Source organism: Mirounga angustirostris, unplaced genomic scaffold, assembly GCF_029215605.1.
Source record: "Mirounga angustirostris isolate CCGP_5_RB_7025 unplaced genomic scaffold, mMirAng1.0.hap1 SCAF_6, whole genome shotgun sequence".
Lineage (NCBI taxonomy): Eukaryota > Metazoa > Chordata > Mammalia > Carnivora > Phocidae > Mirounga > Mirounga angustirostris.
The window spans coordinates 122,849,363-122,871,016 of NW_026991714.1; the positions used below are offsets into that span (position 1 = coordinate 122,849,363).

The 21,654-nt window shown below is 43.9% G+C and overlaps 1 protein-coding gene across 40 annotated transcripts in view; it reads right to left on the reverse strand.

The window, feature by feature from the left end:
* Positions 1-21,654, reverse strand: part of SORBS1 (sorbin and SH3 domain containing 1) — a 226,802-nt gene that overhangs the window by 41,769 nt on the left and 163,379 nt on the right. For 17 of the 40 annotated variants that reach the window (XM_064595054.1, XM_064595052.1, XM_045878470.3 and 14 more), the window contains 5 exons: positions 19,476-19,590; positions 14,496-14,579; positions 10,313-10,378; positions 9,649-9,750; positions 5,535-5,584 (listed from right to left, as the gene is read on the reverse strand). In XM_064595054.1, coding sequence (XP_064451124.1) covers positions 5,535-5,584; positions 9,649-9,750; positions 10,313-10,378; positions 14,496-14,579; positions 19,476-19,590 — 417 coding nt within the window. The remainder of the gene's footprint in view (positions 1-5,534; positions 5,585-9,648; positions 9,751-10,312; positions 10,379-14,495; positions 14,580-19,475; positions 19,591-21,654) is intronic. The other 23 variants (XM_064595061.1, XM_045878485.3, XM_045878493.3 and 20 more) reach the window with 4 other exon arrangements.

Sequence of the window (21,654 nt, forward strand, 5' to 3'; positions counted from 1 at the left end):
CAACACTTCCCAACTGAGGCCCTCCTTGGTTAAAAACGCATCTACAAGCTCTGGAACAACGTTTTCAAATGTATCCTCACCATCACATCTCCTAATGTTGGAAAGACAGATACCATTTGTCCCATTGTACCAAAGGGAAACTGAGGACCAGAGTGCTGAAGGCAGTTGTTGAAGGTCACAGAGTTGCTGGGTCTCTGCCATGTTCAAAGAGATCAGACGGGATGAGAAAAGCAGCGGGGCTGATGAGCAAAGCCCAATCAGCACTGGCAGCTACGACCCCGTTAACAGAACAAGCCTAGTTTAGCAGCCTGGGCTGAGCCAGTTTCCAGGTCAAAGACAGCAGGCTGGAGGACACAGCGCAGACAACTCGCCCTCTGGCTAAGATGCAAAGGGCGCTGAGTTTCAAGGGGATTCAACAAAAACACACTCACTGGAAGAAGAAAGTGAGAGAATGGAGTGATCCTCTTAGGGTCAACAGTTTGCAACTCTGTAACCAGATGGGCTCCGGAGGACTCCAGCCTGACTCCAACGAGCAATGCGCATCAGCTAAGGATAACCTACTCTGTTTGAAAAACTTGGAAACAATCTGTTGCCCAAGTTCTTTCATCTATAAAACCAATAGGTATGATAAAACTGTCCAAGAAATCCACCTTCAAATCTGTTATTATATAGACCTTCCTTTTGAGCTCCAGATGCATACATTCAACTGCCTTCTAGACACCTCCACCTGGGTATTCCTCAGGCATCTTAAACTCCACATGCCCCAAATCAAACCCAGCTCTGTTCCTGTCTCCCATGGCCCAAGCCAGAAAGCCCAGGGAATCAACCCCTTTCTCCCTCTCCTTGCTCCCCAAGCCTAACCAGTCACCAAGTACTGCTTACTCCCTGTCCTGACACAGCGTGCACCAGTCCCTTCCCTCGACCTCCCCGGCTACCACCTCACCATTGCTCACCTACACCTCTGCAGTAAGCACACCCTCACTACTGCCTCTTCAGCCCTGACTCGCTCTGGTCATCTCTGCAAATCACTGCCAATGGTATTTCTAGAAAAGATCTCACGAGGTCATTCCACTGCTCATTTTATTCACTCAAATATTTACTGAGCACCTATTAAGTGTGAATCACTCTCCTAGGTGGAGCTTCAACAGGGAAAACAATAGACAAAAAATTCCAGCCTCGTGGAATTCACTGTCCAAAACCATTTGTTGTTTTCAGCAAGGAAAAAAAAAAAAGTAACTGCTTTAAACCATGGCTTTGGGGAAAGAAGTCTAGGAAATCTGGGGAGGGCAGTTTCATCTTTAGCCTCTGTACTGCAGGAAGAAAATGATCTTTTAGATTTATAATATGTGATTGTCATTCCTTCTCTCCTGGGTCCTGTCACTGCGTTTACCATCTGGATTCTAACTGTGATTTACAAGTCTGTGTCCCCATTACACTCTGAGCCCCTTGAGGGCAGGCGGTTTATCTTATTAATCTTTGCATGCCTAGCGCCTAGCACTGCTTTTCAATAAATATTAGTAGAATAAATGATTCTCTAAAATTAAATGCTCACATGCAGATTTCTGAGAAATGAAAATTACATTTTCAAGGCCCAGTGGAGTCTCTAGCGTTTCATTTAGTTCTTCAGGTAATGATTTGTGTTTTGATCCTAGGTTAAGAGAGAGAAGGGTTTTTTGAGGAAAAATCAGCTTGTTCTTGAGCGCCACTTGCTGGCCAAACAGAGGAAAGTTCTTTGGTTAGGCAATAAAATGTATGATTGCTAATCCAAGCTGAAATGCCAATGAAGAAAATGAGTACTCTTCAGGGCTGATTTAAGATCTGATAACTCTCGGAAAATAAAATACAAAACTGGACACTGTGACTGCAAGCAAAAAAAAATATTTTTTGACAGTAAGGACTGGTAGTTCTACTGGGATATTGGGACTATGGGTAAATTTCTTTCTCTCTACACCCACATTCTTTTAACATTGTGATATGTAATCATGGTAATGAATAAAATTCTAAAACTGCAAGTCTGTCCAAGATATGAAAATGGATTTAACACAACTTCTCCAGTGACTTTTTTTTTTTTTTAATTACGATGTTTTTGAACCTGAGCCATTCCTGCGTCTTCTCCTTCAATCCCTGGGGTTAAGTCCAGTCTTGCCAACGTTTTTTTTTTTTTTTTTTTCAGTACATCCTTCCCAACCATCCAGTGAGAGGAGCCAGATTCAGTCTGCAAGTTGCCGACCTCAGTGCTGAGCGTGCTGGATGCTGGTTAATTAAGACTCACAAGCTCATTCATTTATTCAGCAAACATTTGCTGTGCACTTCCCTGGGTGTCAGGCTCCCCACCAATTCCAAATATGGAAAAACCTTACTTCCTCGTTTGAACAAACTGAAAGAAAACCCCGCCTGCCTTACTGAAAAATCCCCAACTGGAAGAATAGCAGGAGGATAAAACTTATCTATTCCTCCCAAGTAGTTCATGAGAGCCAGGCTACGGCTGAAACACAGAGGTCTTTGGAGACCTATTTCAATGACATAAATAAGAGCGCTTGATAAATTAACCCAGCAAATATCTTTAGGTCCACAAATACTCAGAATGTCTGAAGGCAATTTGCTCTTTTAAGCAGTTTGTGTTCGGCCCCTTCGATCCTGCTAACGGTATTATACATAGTTACTTACACTGTTTTTTTAAATCACTCAAAACCAGTAAACTGTAGCATGCTTTCTGTGAATTTCCTGCCCCATTCTGAATCAGGACGGTGCAGACGAGACCTTATTATCGCTAACACCATCCCCTGGCCTAGAACTTCAATGTCTCTCCTCCAGCTACAGCTCTGCCAGGTGCCAACTTTGGAATCATGGGCATCACGCTGCCTTTACGGACCTGTTTACTCACCTATAAAATGGGGATCGCTCCTGGAATGGTGAAAGGACTCAATGAGGGAATGAATGTACAATGCTAACTGCAGGGCCTGGCACGTAGTAAACGTCCAGCAAGTCACTGGGATTATTTCATTCAAGACCTGCATTCCTAACTTTGACAGCCTGTGGGTACTGCTTTCTCTTCTGAATACATTTATGATTTATTTTCATTCTTATTTATTATATTTATTAACTTATTATATTGACTGGTTATACCCCCGGGGGCCCAAACCTGAATACTTTTAATCCTTGGTCTCCTTCCTTCATTTGCCACTTTGCCTTCTCATTTACCAACATTTTTTGGGGGGGGGTTTGCTGCCAAAACTACTAAGGTACTGTATCTTATGCTATGATAATACAGAGAATACAGAGCATGGTGCCCTAGATCCAGCAAGAACTCACCAAGTGAACTAAGGAATTCACTCGGCCAGCCACCAGAAGCAGCCTTTCCTGCCCCACGCACTCTGGGGAGATGGGAAAAGGAAAGGGGGTTGAGGGGGGAGACCAGGCAGAAGGGTTAACACTGAGCCATCCTGAAAACAGGATTATAGGGGCAGGGAGAGATCTGGAGCAATCAGTGGGCAGTCAGGACTGTCCAAGTGACAAATAGGTGGCCTCAGGGACCAAGGAGAGTTTGCAGGGAACTGTGGCCTTATTTACTTATTTATTTATTTGTCAGAGAGAGAGAGCGAGCGAGCGCACACAAACAGGGGGAGGAACAGGCTCTCCGCGGAGCAGGGAGCCCGATGCGGGGCTCGATCCCAGGACCCTGGGATCATGACCTGAGCCGAAGGCAGACGCTTAACCACCTGAGCCACCCTGTCACCCTGGAGCTGTGGCCTTTAGCTGCAGGTAGCCTAAGGTCATCTGGTGTACTTCATCTCTGAAAGCACATCTCTGGGGACCTAGAGGACCTGTGACTTGTCATCCTTGCAGCTGAAGGCACAGTTCAACTAGCTCTTTAAAGAGAATGAGCCTCAGAGCCCAGAGTGGAGGGAGATCGGGAAGATGCTAGATCTGAGCTTTGATGTCTGTCACACTGCTGGCCTGATGACCGACCCCACAGTAGGCGAAGACTTAATGCCTGGACTTTTCCCAAGGCGGACTGTCTCCTAAGGCAGGTAACTTCCCTTCTAGCTGCTGTTCTAATATATCTTCTCAATTTCTTCTTGCGCTGGGGTACATTAATCATAATCATTAACACACATATTTATAGAAAAAAAATGAACAGAATGGATCTAGTGAGAGATTTGGTCACTAAAAGAATTAAGACTTTTCCAATTTGGGGGCGCCTGGGTGGCTCAATCAGTTAAGCATCTGCCTTCAGCTCAGGTCGTGATCCCAGAGTCCTGGGATCAAGTCCCACATCAGGCTCCTTGCTCAGCAGGCAGCCTCCTTCTCTCTCTGCTTCTGTCTGTCACTCCCCTTACTTGTGCTCTCTATCAGTCAAATAAATAAATAACATCTTTAAAAAAAAAAAAAAGATTTTTCTAATTTTCCACTGAAATACCCTAATCCCAGCTGACTGACTTTCAAATGAAACTACTCTTGTTGAATTCATTCTTTGGCAAGGTAGGTAGGACATTCCCAAGTGACCACAACATTTGCCAAAAATTCCATAAACTCAGCATTCCGATCAAGCCAGGCTTCTTTTTGAAGAGGTGGATTTTGCTCATTGTGGGTTTACCCAACCCCAAAGGAACAGGCAACAGTTGTGCCTTTGGCTCTCATCATACTTCCAAGACTGAGATACAGATACGATGGTGACGAGAAGCTGTTTCCACCAGAACAAGCACCCAATTCCACTGGGTGCACCGGGTACCCCAGAGAGGCAGCCCTTGCCTTCAGGGAGTTTCTAATTTATCAGCAGTTATAAAAATACATGAGTATGATTCAGGTACCCAGCCACAGAAGTGCCATAAGAGGCCTTAACATTAAATTGGGTACAAGGAGGCTCAGGGCCTATTTATACGTGCTCAGAGCTCGCCATGTACTGTGTAAGAAAGGGGTAGGGGACAGGACTGAGACATTTCAGCTGGCATAATGGCCGCATGGCAAAGTACTGAGAAAAGTAATCCGTACAGGGCTCAGGATGGTCTGGAGAGGGGGAAAGAGGTTGGTGGTGACTCCACGAAGTGAGCGGAGTGTGCACTTATCACCCAGACAGAATCCTGACTGGTATAAGGAAATAAATCCACATTTCTCAGCATCAGTCAAGTCCGCCCCCTCTTGGCCCCATCTTTCCCTGTGACAGGTGCCACCCCAGGACCCAACCCCACCATCCCCCCACCTTTATGCCCAGCACAGCGTGTCTCAGTCACACATCGCCTCCAAGAACCAGCAAATGAGGTGAGCTTGGATTCCAAACTCAGACAAACTCACATTCTAAAGATAAAGATGCCAACACAGGAAAAAGCTTCTCAAAGGTAATAGGAATCATCGCAAAATTAATTTGGAGAAGGAGGAGAAAACAGAAGAAACATAATTTGAGGACAATGATTAAATGGCTACTTATCACTAAAGCCACGAGACTGATACAAATAAAACATACTCGGATCCAAAACACAAGCCTCTTCCCATCTCTGACATTAATACATGAAGCCATGTACGTGGTGGCAACTTACTATCCAGGAAGCTCTGAAGAAATTTCCGGGCTGGGGCTGATTGCTGAGCTCTGTAAATGTCAAAAAAAGAAAGAAAAGAAAAGAATGTAGATCACTGATTTTGCATCAGATGTTCCAAGTCAAGGGGGAAAGAGAGCAGCCCCTTTCCTTTCCTGATGTAGCCAAGGACCTTTGGGAAATGGGGCCCTTGGCCGGAAAGGTCTCAGTGCTGGACGCTTTCTGGGCCAGTGGGTGCTCTCGCTCTCTGGGTGAGGTGGAAAATGACCCCTTAGCTTAGACTTAGCTTTCATATAAAGATAGATCTACGAGGTGGATAGCCCACCATCTGGCCAACATGCATTAGTGACATGGACAAGACAACACCGCCGTCATCAGCTTATCCCCAGTCCTCAGAGCCCCTGGACAAGCCCACCAGAGACTCCTTCATGCACCCCAGATGCCACCTCCAGAGAGAGGGTCACCCAACACCTTAGGTACAGAAAATACAAAAAATGCATTTGAAAAGACCACACTGTATTTAGATCATTTGTTCACCCTGCAGATTTAGAATGTGGAAATGGGGAGAAATGCAGTTTCACAAAACCTAGGAGTGGGGGAGCATTTTATAAAATGACAGGCCACTATGCAAAAGAAAGAAAACAACCAAAAGCTACATGCAGAGAAAAGGCAATATAATTAAGTAGTTTAAGGTTTCTGTTGTTGTCTTGGAGAAAAAAAAGGCAAAGGGCTCAATATATTTTTTAAAAAATAATGTGGTAGTTGAATAAATCGATGAAAAGGTTAACTTTTAAAAGATACTTCTATCTCTAAATAATAATCATTTCAAGGAAAAGATGCTATCTGGAAAAGAGATATTGGGGGAAAGGAGAGAAACAGCAGGAGACAGAAAAGGAAGATGGTCCAAGAAGGATGCGAGGACGGGAGGGGAAGCTACCGTTATCGGGGCTCACCCACCTGGTCCTCTACCTGCTGAACACCCACCCTCAACCTGCTGGGTCCTCTCACTTTGGAGGGCGCCTCTGCCCCAGCATAAGGACTCTACCCTCCCCCACTCCCAGTTGCCCACCATTATTCCTCAGAGAAGGCAGCCCTCTTGCCCGTTGTCTCCTGCCCATTTCTCACCTCGGCACCTGTCCTATTCTGGGTCTTCATCCACTCTGAAGATGATGCCCTGGTCTCCATCTTGGAAAACTTTTGTGTGACCCTGCAGAGTCCTCTGGGAAGAGCTCCCACCCCTTCCTTCCACATTCACATGTTTTCAACAGTGCTGTACCCCTGGGGGATCCCCAGATGCTTCCCTACTCTCTAGCTCCCAGCAACCTCTAAGGTGTTTAGAAACCTCCGGGTTATCAAATCCACTGACCTTTCCTCAGAGTCTACTTTTGGGGACCTCTCTGGAGCACCAGGTAGTTGTCATACTTTCTCTTCTTGTTCTACTACTTTTCCTCCTCCTTCTCTGAACTGTTCACCCTCTGATCCTCCCCTTCTTCTCCTGCTCCCTGTCATCCAACATCCCAGTGGGTAGTTACTGCTCTCGTCCTTCCTGTCCTTCAATCTGCCATCTGCTCCTAGGACTTTAGCCTTCATTTCTCTTCAGGTGACTCCAACTGACTATGTAGGCCCCTTCCTCTCTTAGGAGACATAGTCTTCTATTTCCAGCTGCCTACTGGATATGCCCTAGGTGATATCCAGCCAGCACTTCACAAACGAATCACCTAAAACTAGCTCCACCTTACCTCTCCACGGATTTTCTCCCCATCTTTCTTATGTGACATACTGATGTCCTCATCCTTACAGCTTTCTGGCCAAAACCCTAGGAATCTCTGAGGAATAATGATGGGCAACTGGGAGTGGGGGAGGGTAGAGTCCTAGAGTTGTTTCTGTCCCTATTCCATCCCCCAATTCTTTGTTCTTCACACCAATTAGTTAAAATGTTCCATTGCAATTTCCTCTGTGAGCACTCTCATACCACCCCTCCCCCCTTCATGCTAATGCCACTGCAGTGTGGGCTCTCATCACTCCATGCCTGGACCACCACAGTAGCCTCCTTGCCCTCTGCACATCCAACTGGAGGTTCTCCTTTCAACCCAGCCTCTCTAGAGGATGCTGACCTTCCTAAAACAACTCCTGAACCACATCATTGGGCTGTGCACAAAATCATCTCCTAACTGTATTTCTGAGCCTCTACAATCCAGGGTCAACCCTCTTTCCTACACCTACCCATCACTACCACCACCCCCAATTTTCTACTATAGCTGAATCTTCTACTTTATTCCTTGAATACATGCTAAACACGATCACTTCTGTGCTTTTTGTGCTTCACATGGATGCCCCCTATTTCTACCACGTACCTACACTGCACCCATCCTTTCAGGTCCCGGCTAACTCCCCTGGGAAGTCTTCCCTACTTTTCCACAAGATCACTCTTCCTCCTGGCACTTAGAGCCCATACCATTCTTTTAGCTCTTCACAGCACTGCTGTGTACTGTTGGGGATCTTTTATTTATGAGTGTGCCTAAACGGTCATGTTCCTAAAGGCAAATTTCATTGTTTTTGCCGGATCTAGAGCCTCTCTCAGCATGTCCCATACCTATTAGGGACTCATGGGGAACATGCAACTGAACCAATGTGAAGATGACTCATTCATGCATCAGACCCTTCTTGGTGCCCCACCTTGGCCTGGGCAGGAGTCCAGGTACTGGAAGCTGTCTCTGACCTCAGGGAGGCCTCAGTGAGTTCAGTAATTCTCCAGCTGCCCCTCCATCCTTGCATGCGTTATAGGGCTGCTCCTATTAGACTACTTTAAAAGGGGACCCCTGACTCATTTTATGACCTGTAATCTTAGCACTCCGGTCCTACCCCGGAGCACTTTCGGACTTACCTGCCGTTAGTTCTCACTCTTGAACTAGCTCAGACCTTCCATCCCACAGTGGCTACAGCTGGTTCCAGTCTCTGCCCTGGTTGAAACTGAGCATCCCCTGTCCCTGCTCCACGACCTATCTGCTTTGACTGTGCGCACCGTGGCTCAACTTCGTGCCTCCCCAAAGTTCTGAAGAGGGGCCTAGAAACACAACTTCCTTGATTGGCCTGCAGTTCCTCAGCGTCTGACCTTATCTCAGCCCACCTTGGCTGCTGCCATAACCCCCTGGTTCTTCACTCCTTCCCTGGCTTAAGGGTCTGGCACTCAAGACTTTTCATAACCCGAGTCACTCATGCTGGAGGTCTGACCCTCCTTGTCTTAGTTCTGCTTAAATAGAACAAGATCCATAGCATTTTCCACTTTTCCTGCCACAGTCTGTGGACCTTCCTAGCCTCTTCAGCAGTGTCTGCCTGCCTTTTTTTATTTTCTGTAAAGAAACCCTTTCCTTGTAAGAGTCCTTTTTGTTTTGTCAGGGAGCCCTGGGGGCGGTTCTCCAAATACTTGGTATTTTTCTTCCCCTTGGGAACCTGTTTACCTTGGACTTTCTCTCTGACATAGCCTTCAATAAGCCACATTTTGACATAGCCCCCTCTAGAAATGTCAATACAGGTTGAGTTTCAAATGCTTGTTTGTGGCCAGGCTGTCTGGTCTCTGGAGTGCATTTTTTCATTGAGAACTTTCTGACCCTTTAAATGACAAATACAACTACTCTGCCAGTACATGCCATGCATGTAAGAGGCACTCAAATCACCGCCACCGTGTTTCTGAAAGTGATCTCTGAGGTTGGTATCTCCCAGGGCTGCAAAAAAAAAAAAGACAAGGGAATTGCCCCCAAAAGTGGCTCCTGGAAAATTTGGAGCAGGTATACGGAGGCAAAGGACAGGAAGTTATAAGGGTCCCCTCCCAAGAGCAGAGAAAGAGAATGACAAGGGGGTGGCATCGTTTAAATCACCAGCCACCCTGCATATTTGAAAAACTCCCTTTAAGGAAGATGCCAAGCTCAAAAGAAATCCAAGCAAAAATTAGCTTGGGGGGCGGGGAGAGGAATCGAAAATAGGAGTCAGAAAGCCATGCAGCTTATAAAGACCCAGCATAACCATTCATTGCCTCAACTACATCGAAACCTGAGAGCAGAGAAGAAAACAAAACCAAGCTGGAAGAGAAACCAACAGCGTGAGAAAAACTAGGAAATACCTGGGACGGGTGTGCACTGGGTGCTTTATTAAGCGTCTCCGTGTTTCCTAAGCGTGCCTCTAACTCTGCTGAGCAGAGGCTGAGATCTTTTTCTAGATTAGTCTGGTTCAAGAAAGAGAAGATGGGAAAGAATGTTTTAGTTTAGAGGACAGGCAGAAAGAATGAAAGGTTAAGTTTGAAAAATGAATTTGTTTAGTGCTAGGGCTTTAATGAGGCAAAGATGGCATGACCGAACACAAGAGCTCACTAGAAATCAGGTGAAGACGTGAAAACAGAGAATGCAACATTAGGCAGAGAAAATATAAATCCTGAAGTCTTCAGAGCTTCAAAAGTCTATTCTACTTGCTAGAGAGAACTACAAATACCACGGAAACCTACCTTTCGCGAGAGACCTATTTTTTTCTCTTTTCAGAGTATAGTGACTGTGACAAATAGGATATGTCAGGAGAATAAGGCATTGCTTTAAAAACCTCTCAACATTAGTAGAAGTCGTAGAGACTTTGTTAAATAGTTTTATCACCAAGCCAAAAGAAAAAAAACAAGTTATCAAGTTAAAAAAAGAAAAGTGATTTAAGAAAATAAAAGAAAAAAACCCACAACACACTCACACTAACCAGGCTAGAGAACACACACACAGCCCACGGAGGAGGCACAGCAGAATTACCTTTCTATCCTCTCTAGGAAGGATAGAGCAGTCTCCAGGAGTATAATCCCATATCTTTTTGGGAGGCTGACGGGAAGCAGAGGAGGAAATGAAGAAATGAGCATAAAGACATAAAGACAAACATGGAGACTGGCTCAAACAAAGAGGGGCACGCTAGGAGAACTGTATCAACACAGAAAAGTGAACTCAAAGCACAGGGAGTGGGCACTCGGCCTCCTGAGGAGGCTGCCCAGGGAGGGATTCTGCAGAATTTAGGAGCTGGAAACGTTAACTGGGAAGTTTCTATGTCTACATCTCAAGAGTATGTCATTGTTGGATTCTAAACATTGAAAACGTAAAAAAAGAAAACAGAAGGGAAAAAAAAAGCATTGACACCAATTTGAACAAAAATCAAAACTTTAAAATTCCTCATTTTTTTTTTTTAATTGAAGTATAGTTGACATACATCCTCACTGTTGTTTTCAAACTAAGATCGACACCGAGATTCTACATTTTTGAAGCAGTTTACTCCAAGGCAAAATTCATCCTGTTTAATAAACGTGTGACTTTGGAGATTTGGCAGGGGAGGGTAAATTTAACCAAAATGTGCTTTCTGTGGTTTGTGGCAATGAAATCCAGGCACAAAATGGGCGTTCAATAAATGCACTGTGTAACTAGATAATTCCACTAGACAACACTTAAATCTCCATTTACAGCTTAACCAGACTTTGACAATTCTGCTGGTAGTACAGCCATCCCTTCCGTCTGCCTTAGAGAACAGTTTACAAGTTGAATTTGAACAGCGGGACCGTAGCATTATGTTTTTCTCCTTTAACTCTAAGTTAGGATGAGAGCTGCATTCCTAAAACTGCCAGGAGAACTGTGAATTTAATGAGCGAAGGGTTCGGAGGGTAGGACATCTGGAAGTTACAAGCCTCCTGTAATTCTTGAACCTCTCCCCCACCAACTAAACCTTCTTGTTCTGCCTATTTAGACCTGAAATGTCTTATACGATGACCCCTGAAAAAGATGAGATCATTAGTAGCTCCTGGAATTTTGTGCAAATATCATTGTAACTCTATGCAAGCGTTCAAACTGGTTTACGTTATGACATTTTGCCTTGAGCTTACTTCTAGAAATCACATGGATTTCTGCAGAAATTAGAGGGGAGAAAAAGAAAAAAACCTAACATCCAGACTCTTAGTAATGAATCTGCAATTTGAATCCAAGGGACTTAGTAATGAATCTGCAATCTGAATCCAAGGGACTTTCATCACTGACAGTGATGGGTCAGTAATGCCATCTCTGTTTATGTATACTGTGCAATTTGTAAAGTAGTGCTATTAACAATTACCATTCATCTTTAAGCGCTTACTACACTTGGACTCTTCCCCTGGAGAAGTAGACTTTGTAAAGTCACTTAGGATACCTACTCATTTCTTTCTTTACTGCAAAAAAATAAGGCAGTGCTTACAAATTAAATTGGTTTTAAATCCTTCCAAAAATGATCCCGGGAGTCTTGAATTATTTGATATTCTACAACATATCGGAGCTAAAAGGTACTACAGACAGAATCGTGCTGCAATTTCAGCTCATTCTGGCTGGTGGGCTTTAAGTGCAAGAATTGAGGAAGAAAGGAGTTCAGGGTAAATCTCTAGTGTCCAAGTTCTGGCAGGCTTCACTTGGGGGAAGTGGGTCCTGAGCTGGTATGGAATAAAAAATAAATAAAAATGATGATCCACGTGATTAGGTAGGAGTTTTAATTTCATTCTGCTTCTGAATGACTGAAAAACCTTCCAAAACAATTTCCGTGGTTTACACCACTTTGATTTATCTCTCTTATTTTTATTGTAGCCCAGAGTGATGATGGTAGGACAGAAATGAAGAAAAAATTTCTCCCTACCACACCTTCTTCCCCAACTCTGGCCATAAGAGGCAGTCATCAAATTGGTTCAACCGGATGATAAGCTCACCCTTAGGATGCTTCTGACCATGAGGAACCGTTTATCTTGACACTGTTCCTCAGGATATGGGCACTGATTAAGTTATTTGGGCAAGTCTTCCACAGTATTATCTTTTACTACTTTAAAAGACCCACTCAAATAGTCTCATTTAAGAAGGACTCTAAGGTCTCTGCAAGGAACATCATGGCTCAGAGGAAATGGCATTTTGGAAAAGCACCGTTAAGTCTTTAAATAATTAAGAGGCAGTTAGAACAACAGAGTAGGGACACCAATTCTAGGAAGGTCCCATTACACAAACGGACTGTGTTCTCAACATTTGTTTGCATTGGTTGTGCGGTGCTCAGACCATGGTTTCCAGCAGAAACAGTGTTTAATCTACCAGGCTGTTCACAGAGCCGATTTAATGTACGCTGGGACTGAAATACTATCCTTTGCTAACAAATATGGAATTATTTGCAATGACAGATTCAGTAAAATAAATGAATCACATTATAAAGATTGTTTCATATCTTTCCCTAAAAGTTAATATTTCAGATGAAACTAAATTAGTTATTTCGCAAAGGAGAAATGGCTAGAAATGTGTGGATTCTGAGAAGGCTTTGCAAAATCAATGGCACGGACTCTTTACTGCACATAATTTAAAGCTGACAGCTTTTTGCTTTCCTTGATGAAAGGATAGCATTATTATTATATATACCAGTCATGGTCTTTTTTTGTTTGTTTGGCAGAGGGGGGAGGGGACCACACAATTCAAAAGTAGCTTTTGGTGTGAGATAATTGAGCAAGTTTTAAGAAAAAGAAAAAGGTTAAGATACTGTTCAGTATTTGAGTGTGGAGAAGGTTGCCTGAGGTAGACTTCTTTGAAGTCTGAATGGTAAATAAGAAAAAGGGAGAAAACAGAGAAATGAGGTATGCACCACAGCTCTGGGGAGAGAAGGTGGTGCAGACTTCAGGTTAGACACGTCCCTCCGCACTGGTCACTAGGTGGCGCTGTTCATTCAGGACAGCTCAAGGGCTATGAGCCGCCCGTGTCTAGCAGAGGACAAGGCAGGAGGAAAATGTTCCTACCAGCGGGAAGTTTGCAAGTCAGGTGCTCCTAACTCAGAAGATGCCTCAACTTTCTAACAAAGCTCAGCCTCACTGAATCAAACTAGAAATTCCACAGCACCCGCTTCATTTCTCTTTGTCTTCATCTTAATGAAAAAGTTTCACACGAACATCTAACAAAATAAGACGTCTCATCTTTATATACTTAACTTCCTCCACCTGTAAATTCTTTTTTGCAGCTGTAGTAAGACTTCAAAATCCACACATTTCTAGCCATTTCTCCTTTGCCAAATAACGAAATCAGTTTCATCTGAGATATTAACTTTTAGGGACAGGTATGAAACAATCTATGGTGTGATTCGTTTGTTTTACTGAATCGGTCATTGCAAATAATTCCATATTTGTTAGCAAAGGACAGTATTTCAGTCTCAGCGTATATTAAATCAGCTCTGTGATCAGCCTGGTAGGTTGAAAGTCAGTTTCTAGTCCTCTCCAGTGGAGAAATGAACTCAACTCTCCCCTCTGGGTGATACACCTTTGGGTGAAGGGCTAAGAAAATCCTCCTTATGTATGTGCCAAAAATCAGTTTGTGCCAAGGCAACTCAGTGACATCACTGGGAAATTCTAGCAAATATAGCATTCAGCCTAATCCCATTTTAAGTTTTGGGAAATATTACACTAACTCCTAGAAATCATTCTCCAAAGCCACCTATAATGGGGATGCATTTGTGGATGACATCTACATACAGAGGCTGTTTGGGGCACTTCCTTTGCATATGTACTTAAATCTTTTTAAAGCAGTAACAATGCTGCTCCTCTCAGTGTGTAATGCATTTTCCTGCTTTATCTTCAGTTTGCCATAAAGACTCTAGTTAAGTAATTGAACCAAGGGACAAAACAATGCCAGCTACAAGGTATGTGATATTTGTTTCTAGTGCAATGATTTAGTCTTGTTTCTCTGTGATTTTCTCGCAAGAAATAATTCCAGGGCTCACTGTCCTTTCTTGGTGAAGTAAAGTGCGGGAAAGCTTACAGGTTGTAGTGAGAAGAGACAATCCCACGATTGCCCACTGAAATGGCTGCCCCCCCACTTCCTGCATTCCTTACAAACAGATCTGATTCTTTAGCAGCAACAATGCATCAACAGCATTATTTAAAAAGGTGTCTATAACCACTGAAGCTATTAAACTTACCGGTTTCCCAAACTCCAATTCCGAAAAGAATTTATACCAAGGTTCATTCTTTAAATCTATCTCTTCTGGGCTTATATCCCGACTCTATAGGGGTTGGTGACAGGGAAATGGAAGAGAGAGAAGGATAACATTATGCAGAGATTACATAGGAACAGGCCAGTAGAGATGCAGTGGTTTCCAGGGATAAACAGCAACTCTATCCAATAGCAGCAATCATCCATTTTATGGACATCAGCAAAAACAAGAAGCTGCAACAGGTGGGAGAGGATGGGTTTAAAAAAGCAGAGAAACGGAGGTAGGGGCAGGGAGTGAATCATTCTCAGCCCTGAGGCACAAGGCACACGGGCCACGGATGGAGAATTTTGCACCGCACTGCTGCCCTCCACGACAGGTCGGAACATGGGCATATTCCTCAATAACCGTATCGTGGGAGAAGAGAAAGCCTGTATTTCCTCTTTAGGAAGAGCTGTTAGTGAGGAGCAAATAACCTGGTGAGCACACCAAACACTTAGCCATCTACGCCAGATGAGTAGAGCAAATAATTTTTATGGGCTAGTATAGTTTTAGTACTTATTTGCAAAGCTGCCTTGAGGGTTTTCCAAATAAATGCAGATACCAACACTTTGTAAAAGCCAATTTGTTAATACTGCATCTTTAATGGCACATGAGTAGGTGAGAAATCATGTGCTATACACAGTACAGTGAAAGATGGTGTAAGTAAAGAACAGAGGACACAAGTGCAAAAACATTTTAAACGAGCATCCGTGGGGGAGGAATACAGACAGAATATACTTTGTGCTTTCACAAATAAATGTTAAAGAACTGGGAAAAATAAAGTGAGGGGAAAGCTGAACAAGACAGACGACAGAACAGGGGGGAGAAAACTTCTGGGTTACGTTGCAAAAATTAAGTCAGGTATCTCAACTTCATGCAACTCTAAGAGGCGGTTCACACAGACTGATCATTTGATTCCACGGGGTTTCATATCGAGTCAGATCTTTATAAAGTCTTAACATCTCGCTCTGTGGAATCACATGTGTTTCTGGAAATAATTAGTTGGAAAACGAATGCCTGGAAAGCAAATCAGGTTTTCCCTTCAGACACTGGAGATACAAGTTCACAGCAGACAAAAGCATGAGGGGCTCATGGCGTCATGAATTTCATCTATGTAGATACATTTCAAAATACCTTGGCAGTCACTACCTGAGAGAGATATGGTGATCTTTCCGACAACAATATGAAATAGAAAAGGTATATTTTGCACCGAGATTGAAAACAATATCTAAGAAACGTCACTCCCTCAGGGCAATGACACATGGCAGGTCCTGTGGCCACGTTTTCCAAGCCACTGCTTCACGGAGCAGCTCCTTGGGGGCCCGTTTCTCTTCACATTCTGTTCACAGGCCTTTGGCAGTTTGGAGAAACGGCGGTCAACTTTCTTTGCGACCCTGACCAATCCCTTCTTCTAAAATCCTTCGAAGGGTCTTCACCGTTATTCCTACTTTTGTTTTAAAAGGAGGAAGACGTGGCAGAGAACTTTTCTTTACGTGACATGCATTGAATATAAGTTAGCTGGACTCAGAGGGAAATGTCTCCTGAAACGGAGTCTGCCCCCTTGCATCCAGATTAAAATCTCCTCCAGCTGTCTTCAGGGACTTAGGGGCCTGAATCTCTAAGGAGAAGGTGTGCTCCTTCTCACCAGATTCTGAAATGATGTAAAATAATGGATTCCAAAAGGATTCTTAATTTATTCAGTGAAATGAGGCACAACAGCAAGAAGGACACAACTCTTCCGGAGGGACAGTCCAGGCTCTGGGACATGCTAGATCCTCACATGGTGGGAGTTTCATGAAACCTATTTCATGTTTATTATCTTTGAACACTATTTATTAACACTCCCTGGGAATCGGTTAGGTTTTTGTTGTTGTTGTTTTAAATAAAATGTACCAACTCTTTCAGGAAATGGCCTGAATGTCTTGGTACTCGGTCCTGAAAGAATTAGCCCATTTTATTGCCCAAGGTTGCTTGCAGATTGTTCTTACTGCGAAGGCTAACGCTGTGCTGAGAACTGAATCAGGAGGCATGTCAACTGCTTGGGCCCAGAGCAGCTGCCTGGGGAGAAAGTGAAAGAGGTACCACCACACAGCACTAACATCTGCATTTGGTTTTGTCATTTACGACTCGGCTGTAGATCCCATTATGGAATGGACAAATAGGAAACGTCCTTCTAGACGCAGAGCAGGATCTCCGTCCTGGCAGGCAGGGTGGATTCCACAAGGCCAGGCTGAGTTCTCTGCTACTGTGGGCTACTTTCCCCAGCTCGGCCAAATCCTTGGAAAAGGCAGATGACCTGCCAGAAAAATGCCTGATTCTCCTTGAGGATGGTTTTGCTTCTTGGATGGGAGCAGAGACTAGCTTCAATTTTTAATTAAACAATCTGAATGTGGTACGTTCATGTGCACAGCACTTGATAACGTTCATATAATTCTCTTATACATTTTACAGCACGTGGTTCTCTCATTCGATACTTCGGTGAGTATGCAATCCTACTCAGTACTCACTTCAATACTCACTACTTCAGTAACATTGGCAGGCCAAGCAATACTTCTATTTTATAGATGAAAACACTGAGGCTCTGAAAAGTTAAAGGACTTGCCCCAAGATAGCTGAAGGCAGAGTCAGTATTTGAACTCAGATCTTCCAATTCCGAGTCCAGTGCTCTGTCCAGTATGTAACATCCCCTTCTCATAATCCTGAGAAGGAGGCAGACCCTCTGCGTTGGCAGAGGACCCGGAGCTAAAATAGGGGTAAGTGACAAACTTGAAAAGCCAGGAAGGAACTCAAAGTGACCGTGTACTGGGGAGAAACCCCCTTGTTTTACACATCTGAATCTGTATCATGTCTGTAATTACTGTTTGAATGTCTGTCCTTCCCAATATATTCCTGTGGGAGCAGCAGGGACCCCAACCCCTAACCCAGGGCTTGGCACATAAAAGTGATTCTATATCTATCTGTTGAATTGAGCTGAAGTTCTGGAGGGAAGTAAAAGGGACAAAGCCAGAAAAAGGCCACTTCTGACAAAGCAGGGCTTGACCACTAGATCTCTAATCCCGAGGCCAAAGGACAAGACGATGGACTCAGACTATGACGACGGGGGACTTGGGAGTTATGAAGAACGTCATAGGAGTTTGCCACATGGCTGAAGAGGTCATAAGGCTGTAAACCTACTGTGGGGGATTCTGAAGGTAGCACAGGGTTTCCTCTACCTGTGATGGTTTGGGTTCGCTCCAAGGATGAGACAAGCTCTTTGGCAGCCTTTACAAGTCTACCACCAACCCTTCCTGCAAACAACGGGTAGATGTGCCCGTGAGGTCGCCATTTAAGTTGGCAGGCTGAAGCAGACAGGAGTACTTCAAATTGGAAAAACATTTTTCCCCTCAAAAGGAGTTGTGCATTTCTGAGAGCAAATTTAGATTCTATATCTGTCACTAGTTAGCATACCTATCCACAGTTAAGGACAAGACAAAAGCGTGTGTGTATGTGGTGATTGGGGGTGGGGGTGTGAGGTGTCCTCAAATTCTGGCAAACTGGATACTGGATGCCAAAAGGCAAGCCACATGGACACATTCCAACTTTTCTGTTCACGTGGCAAAAAGAGCAAGGAAAAAAATTCAAAAAAGAAAGGACTACATCATTTAAGTGTGGACACGTGATGGTGCATCCCTGGCTTGTTATTCAAGTATAAGGAATGTTCCCAAGCACATGACTGTCTTTCTGGGCACACCTGCGTGTGGAAGGCTAACTTCAGTGCATATGATCTTCTAACAGGGAGAGAACCCCCAGGGCAGGGTGGAGTCAGAGGCAAAATTCTCGGCTCCTTTCTGAACTTTTTGCTTAAAATAACTGTGGTGCACAGTAAATGCTAAAGAATGACAACCCTAAAGCATTTCTGTGAACTGTTGACCTTTCTTCCTAATTAAAATTACTTTCTCCCTTTGTGCTTTTAAAGATGTCACATTTTTATTTTAGTAAAAGTCAAATCAATTATTACTTAAAACATGTAGAACAGAAGAGGTGGAGGGAAAATAATTTGAACCTGCATTTCAGAGGCCTACTTAATCTGTTCTCAGTGTGGTAACCGCATTTTAATAAAAACCAATCCCCAGCATGATAATTCCATCCTGCTGGCATGGCTGGAGGGCTGCAATATTTATAGAGCTTTGGAGAATCCCTTTAACCGTGATCTGAATTCTGAACCAGCTTTCCTAACGAAGGGTGAATAAAAGGAAGCGTGAGGGGCAGATATGAAACTAATCAGACTGCAAAAATTCTTTCCCGTTTCACAGAAGAAGCCGCTTTTCCAGGGTGGTCTTCTATGCCCAGACATGCCATTTCCCCCACTTGCACTTGCTCGGCGATGTGAACATGTGTAGAAAATTAGAAACCAGACTGAATATGAAATTCGTCCTCCATAGTGCACTTGTCAGAAAAGGAAGACCTACAAGACATATTCTAACAGCCTGGGTCTTTTCTTCCCAAGTCATAACAACATATTAATTATTTAGCTTTTAATGAGGTGCTCGTAACTTCTACAAAATTTATGCATGTTCGAATAAGAGTCACATAAAAAAAACCCTGACTTTAGTCCAGTTAGTAGTAAGCCTGATAAATTAACGGTTAGACGTTTTTAAACAGACAGCAGCAAAATCAATCTTTACATTAGTGGACCATTTTAAATTAGTTCAAATCATGCACAAAAAGAACAACAAAGCTCAATATGGCATCTTTCAAAGCAGACTCTCAGGACTCATTTTATAAACACCTGCAGAAATGAAAAGGCTAAAAATACTTCATTTTTTCATTTGTCTTCGAAACATAGAGAGTCTATCTCAGGGGAGAAAGAATATATTCCAAGCGCACAATGCATCCAGATTAAAGAACACGGCAGGGGAGACAAAAGAACTTTAATATACACATTACCATCTTTTCGTTGGTCAGAACAGAAGACTTGCCCGGCTGATAGTCGTAAATGCTTTTGGGCTCTGCACGGTATTTCCTTGTATCCACTTTCTTATCTGGGGGCTCCCAGTCGTTTCTGGAGAAAGAAAATCCTATTAGAGCTATGTTCATGAAAATTGGCATCCGACACGGTCTGACTTTGGCAGACTGCAGTCTAATCAAGAAATTTTTGTATCAGAAGCATAAAATCGGACTCTGCGCGAAGCATTTAGTTGAGCTGGTTTCCTTCTCAAAATAACCAGTTACATCTCTGTGTTGGCTTCACAAAAGGCTTGAGGTGTCCTGTGCTCAAAACCGGGCACCGGACGCGCAGAGAACGAGGAGAAGGGTGGGGAACAGCGGCAGCAAAGCTTGCTCTCCTCTCAGGAGCTCATCATTTCCCAAACATGCCTGTGCTTCCCACTTCTGCTAGCACAGTGGGAGAGAACGAAGGTCCTGGAGCCCGTCAGCCGTGGTTCCAGTCCCTGCTACAGCACTCGCTAGCCTGGTGAGCTGAGCCAAACACCTCACCCACGGCTACTTTAGTTTCCTCATCTGAAAAATGGGGATACTGGAGGGATTAAATGAGACAGTGCATGTAAATCACCTAGCAGAGCACCAGGCCCATGGTGTAAGCACTGAATAAATGTGATCTGCAATTAATAACCACGTTCCTCTCTATTCCACACCCTGCCCCAGGAGTCACCCAAATCACAGCCTTGGGTGTAGATACTTAACGTGAACCAGCAATGGGTTCCAGAGGATACGTGAACCCTTGGAAGTTGTTGACAAATTTTTAAGGCATGTACAGTATTGCATTTTGCACTGTGACTATAGTTACTTTTTTCCTGCAAAGCTACAACCTCTTGAAGGCAGGGACAGTGATTTATATATGCTTACATTCCCCCATAGCATCTGGTTCAATCTGCGACAGAATGTACCCAGCAGATGCTTGATGAATGCACTTGAGTGTGTACCCACAAAGACTTAAGGGTATACCCAGCCTTCCTTTCAAATTAATTATCAAAACCCTCAGGCAGATGCCACTTGTGTATGCGTGGGACTCAGCCACTCATTTGTCTATGCAGATGGAAAAGGTATGGAGGGGTGAAACTGAGTGTGTACTTAGAGGAAAAAAATAGTTTGGTCAGAGCCTTGTTGGGAAGTGGTGAAAGAGGGAGCCTGAAGATGCATGGGACACCAGTCCAGATGGCATAAAAAGTTTGCTCCATCGGGAATAAGAACTCAATAGAGAAAAGTGGGTCATTCAGCACAGCCATTAGGACATGACGAACACCATCATTAGGACCACTCCAAGCCTTATCTTTCAATGATACACATTGCATCACTATTAATAAGTGTGGCGTTGGGGTGCCTGGGTGGGTCAGTCATCTTGATTTTGGCTCAGGTCATGATCTCAGGATCGTTTTTGAGCTCAAGCCCTGCATTAGGCTCTGTGCTCAGCACAGAGTCTGCTTGAGATTCTCTCTCCCTCTGGCCCTCCCCCTGCTCACTCATGCATGTGTTTGTGCTCTCTCTCTCTCAAATAAATAAAGTCTTTTAAAAAGGTAAGTGTGGCTTCATTTTAAAATCATATTCTCTGGTATGACCCTGTCACAAAGAGTATGAAAACACATGACAAATTTTAAACAGTTAAGATTTCTCTTGTGAGAAGGGTAAAGTCATGATAATTATAGCCAACATTTGGGGCACCTGGGTGGCTCAGTCATTAAGTGTCTGCCTTTAGCTCAGGTCATGGTCCCAGGGTCCTGGGATCGAGCCCCGCATCGGGCTCCCTGCTCGGCGGGAAGCCTGCTTCTCCCTCTCCCACTCCCCCTGCTTGTGTTCCATCTCTCGCTGTGTCTCTCTCTGTCAATTAAATAAGTAAAATCTTTTAAAAAAAATTATAGCCAACGTTCACTAAGCCCATACTGTGAGCCAGGAACTACTAGAAACGTTATACGCATTATCTCGTTTTATCCTCGCAACATCCCTATGAACGTAAAATGTATCCCCATTTAACAGATGAGGACACTGAGACCGAGGATAAGTCACAGGGATTCAAAATTGGGTCTGTGACTCTTGCCTCTAAGGCTACCTGACCAGCAGAGGGAGTGCACTTCAGTGGCAGCTTGGGGATGAGAGCCCTAACTCTCAGAGC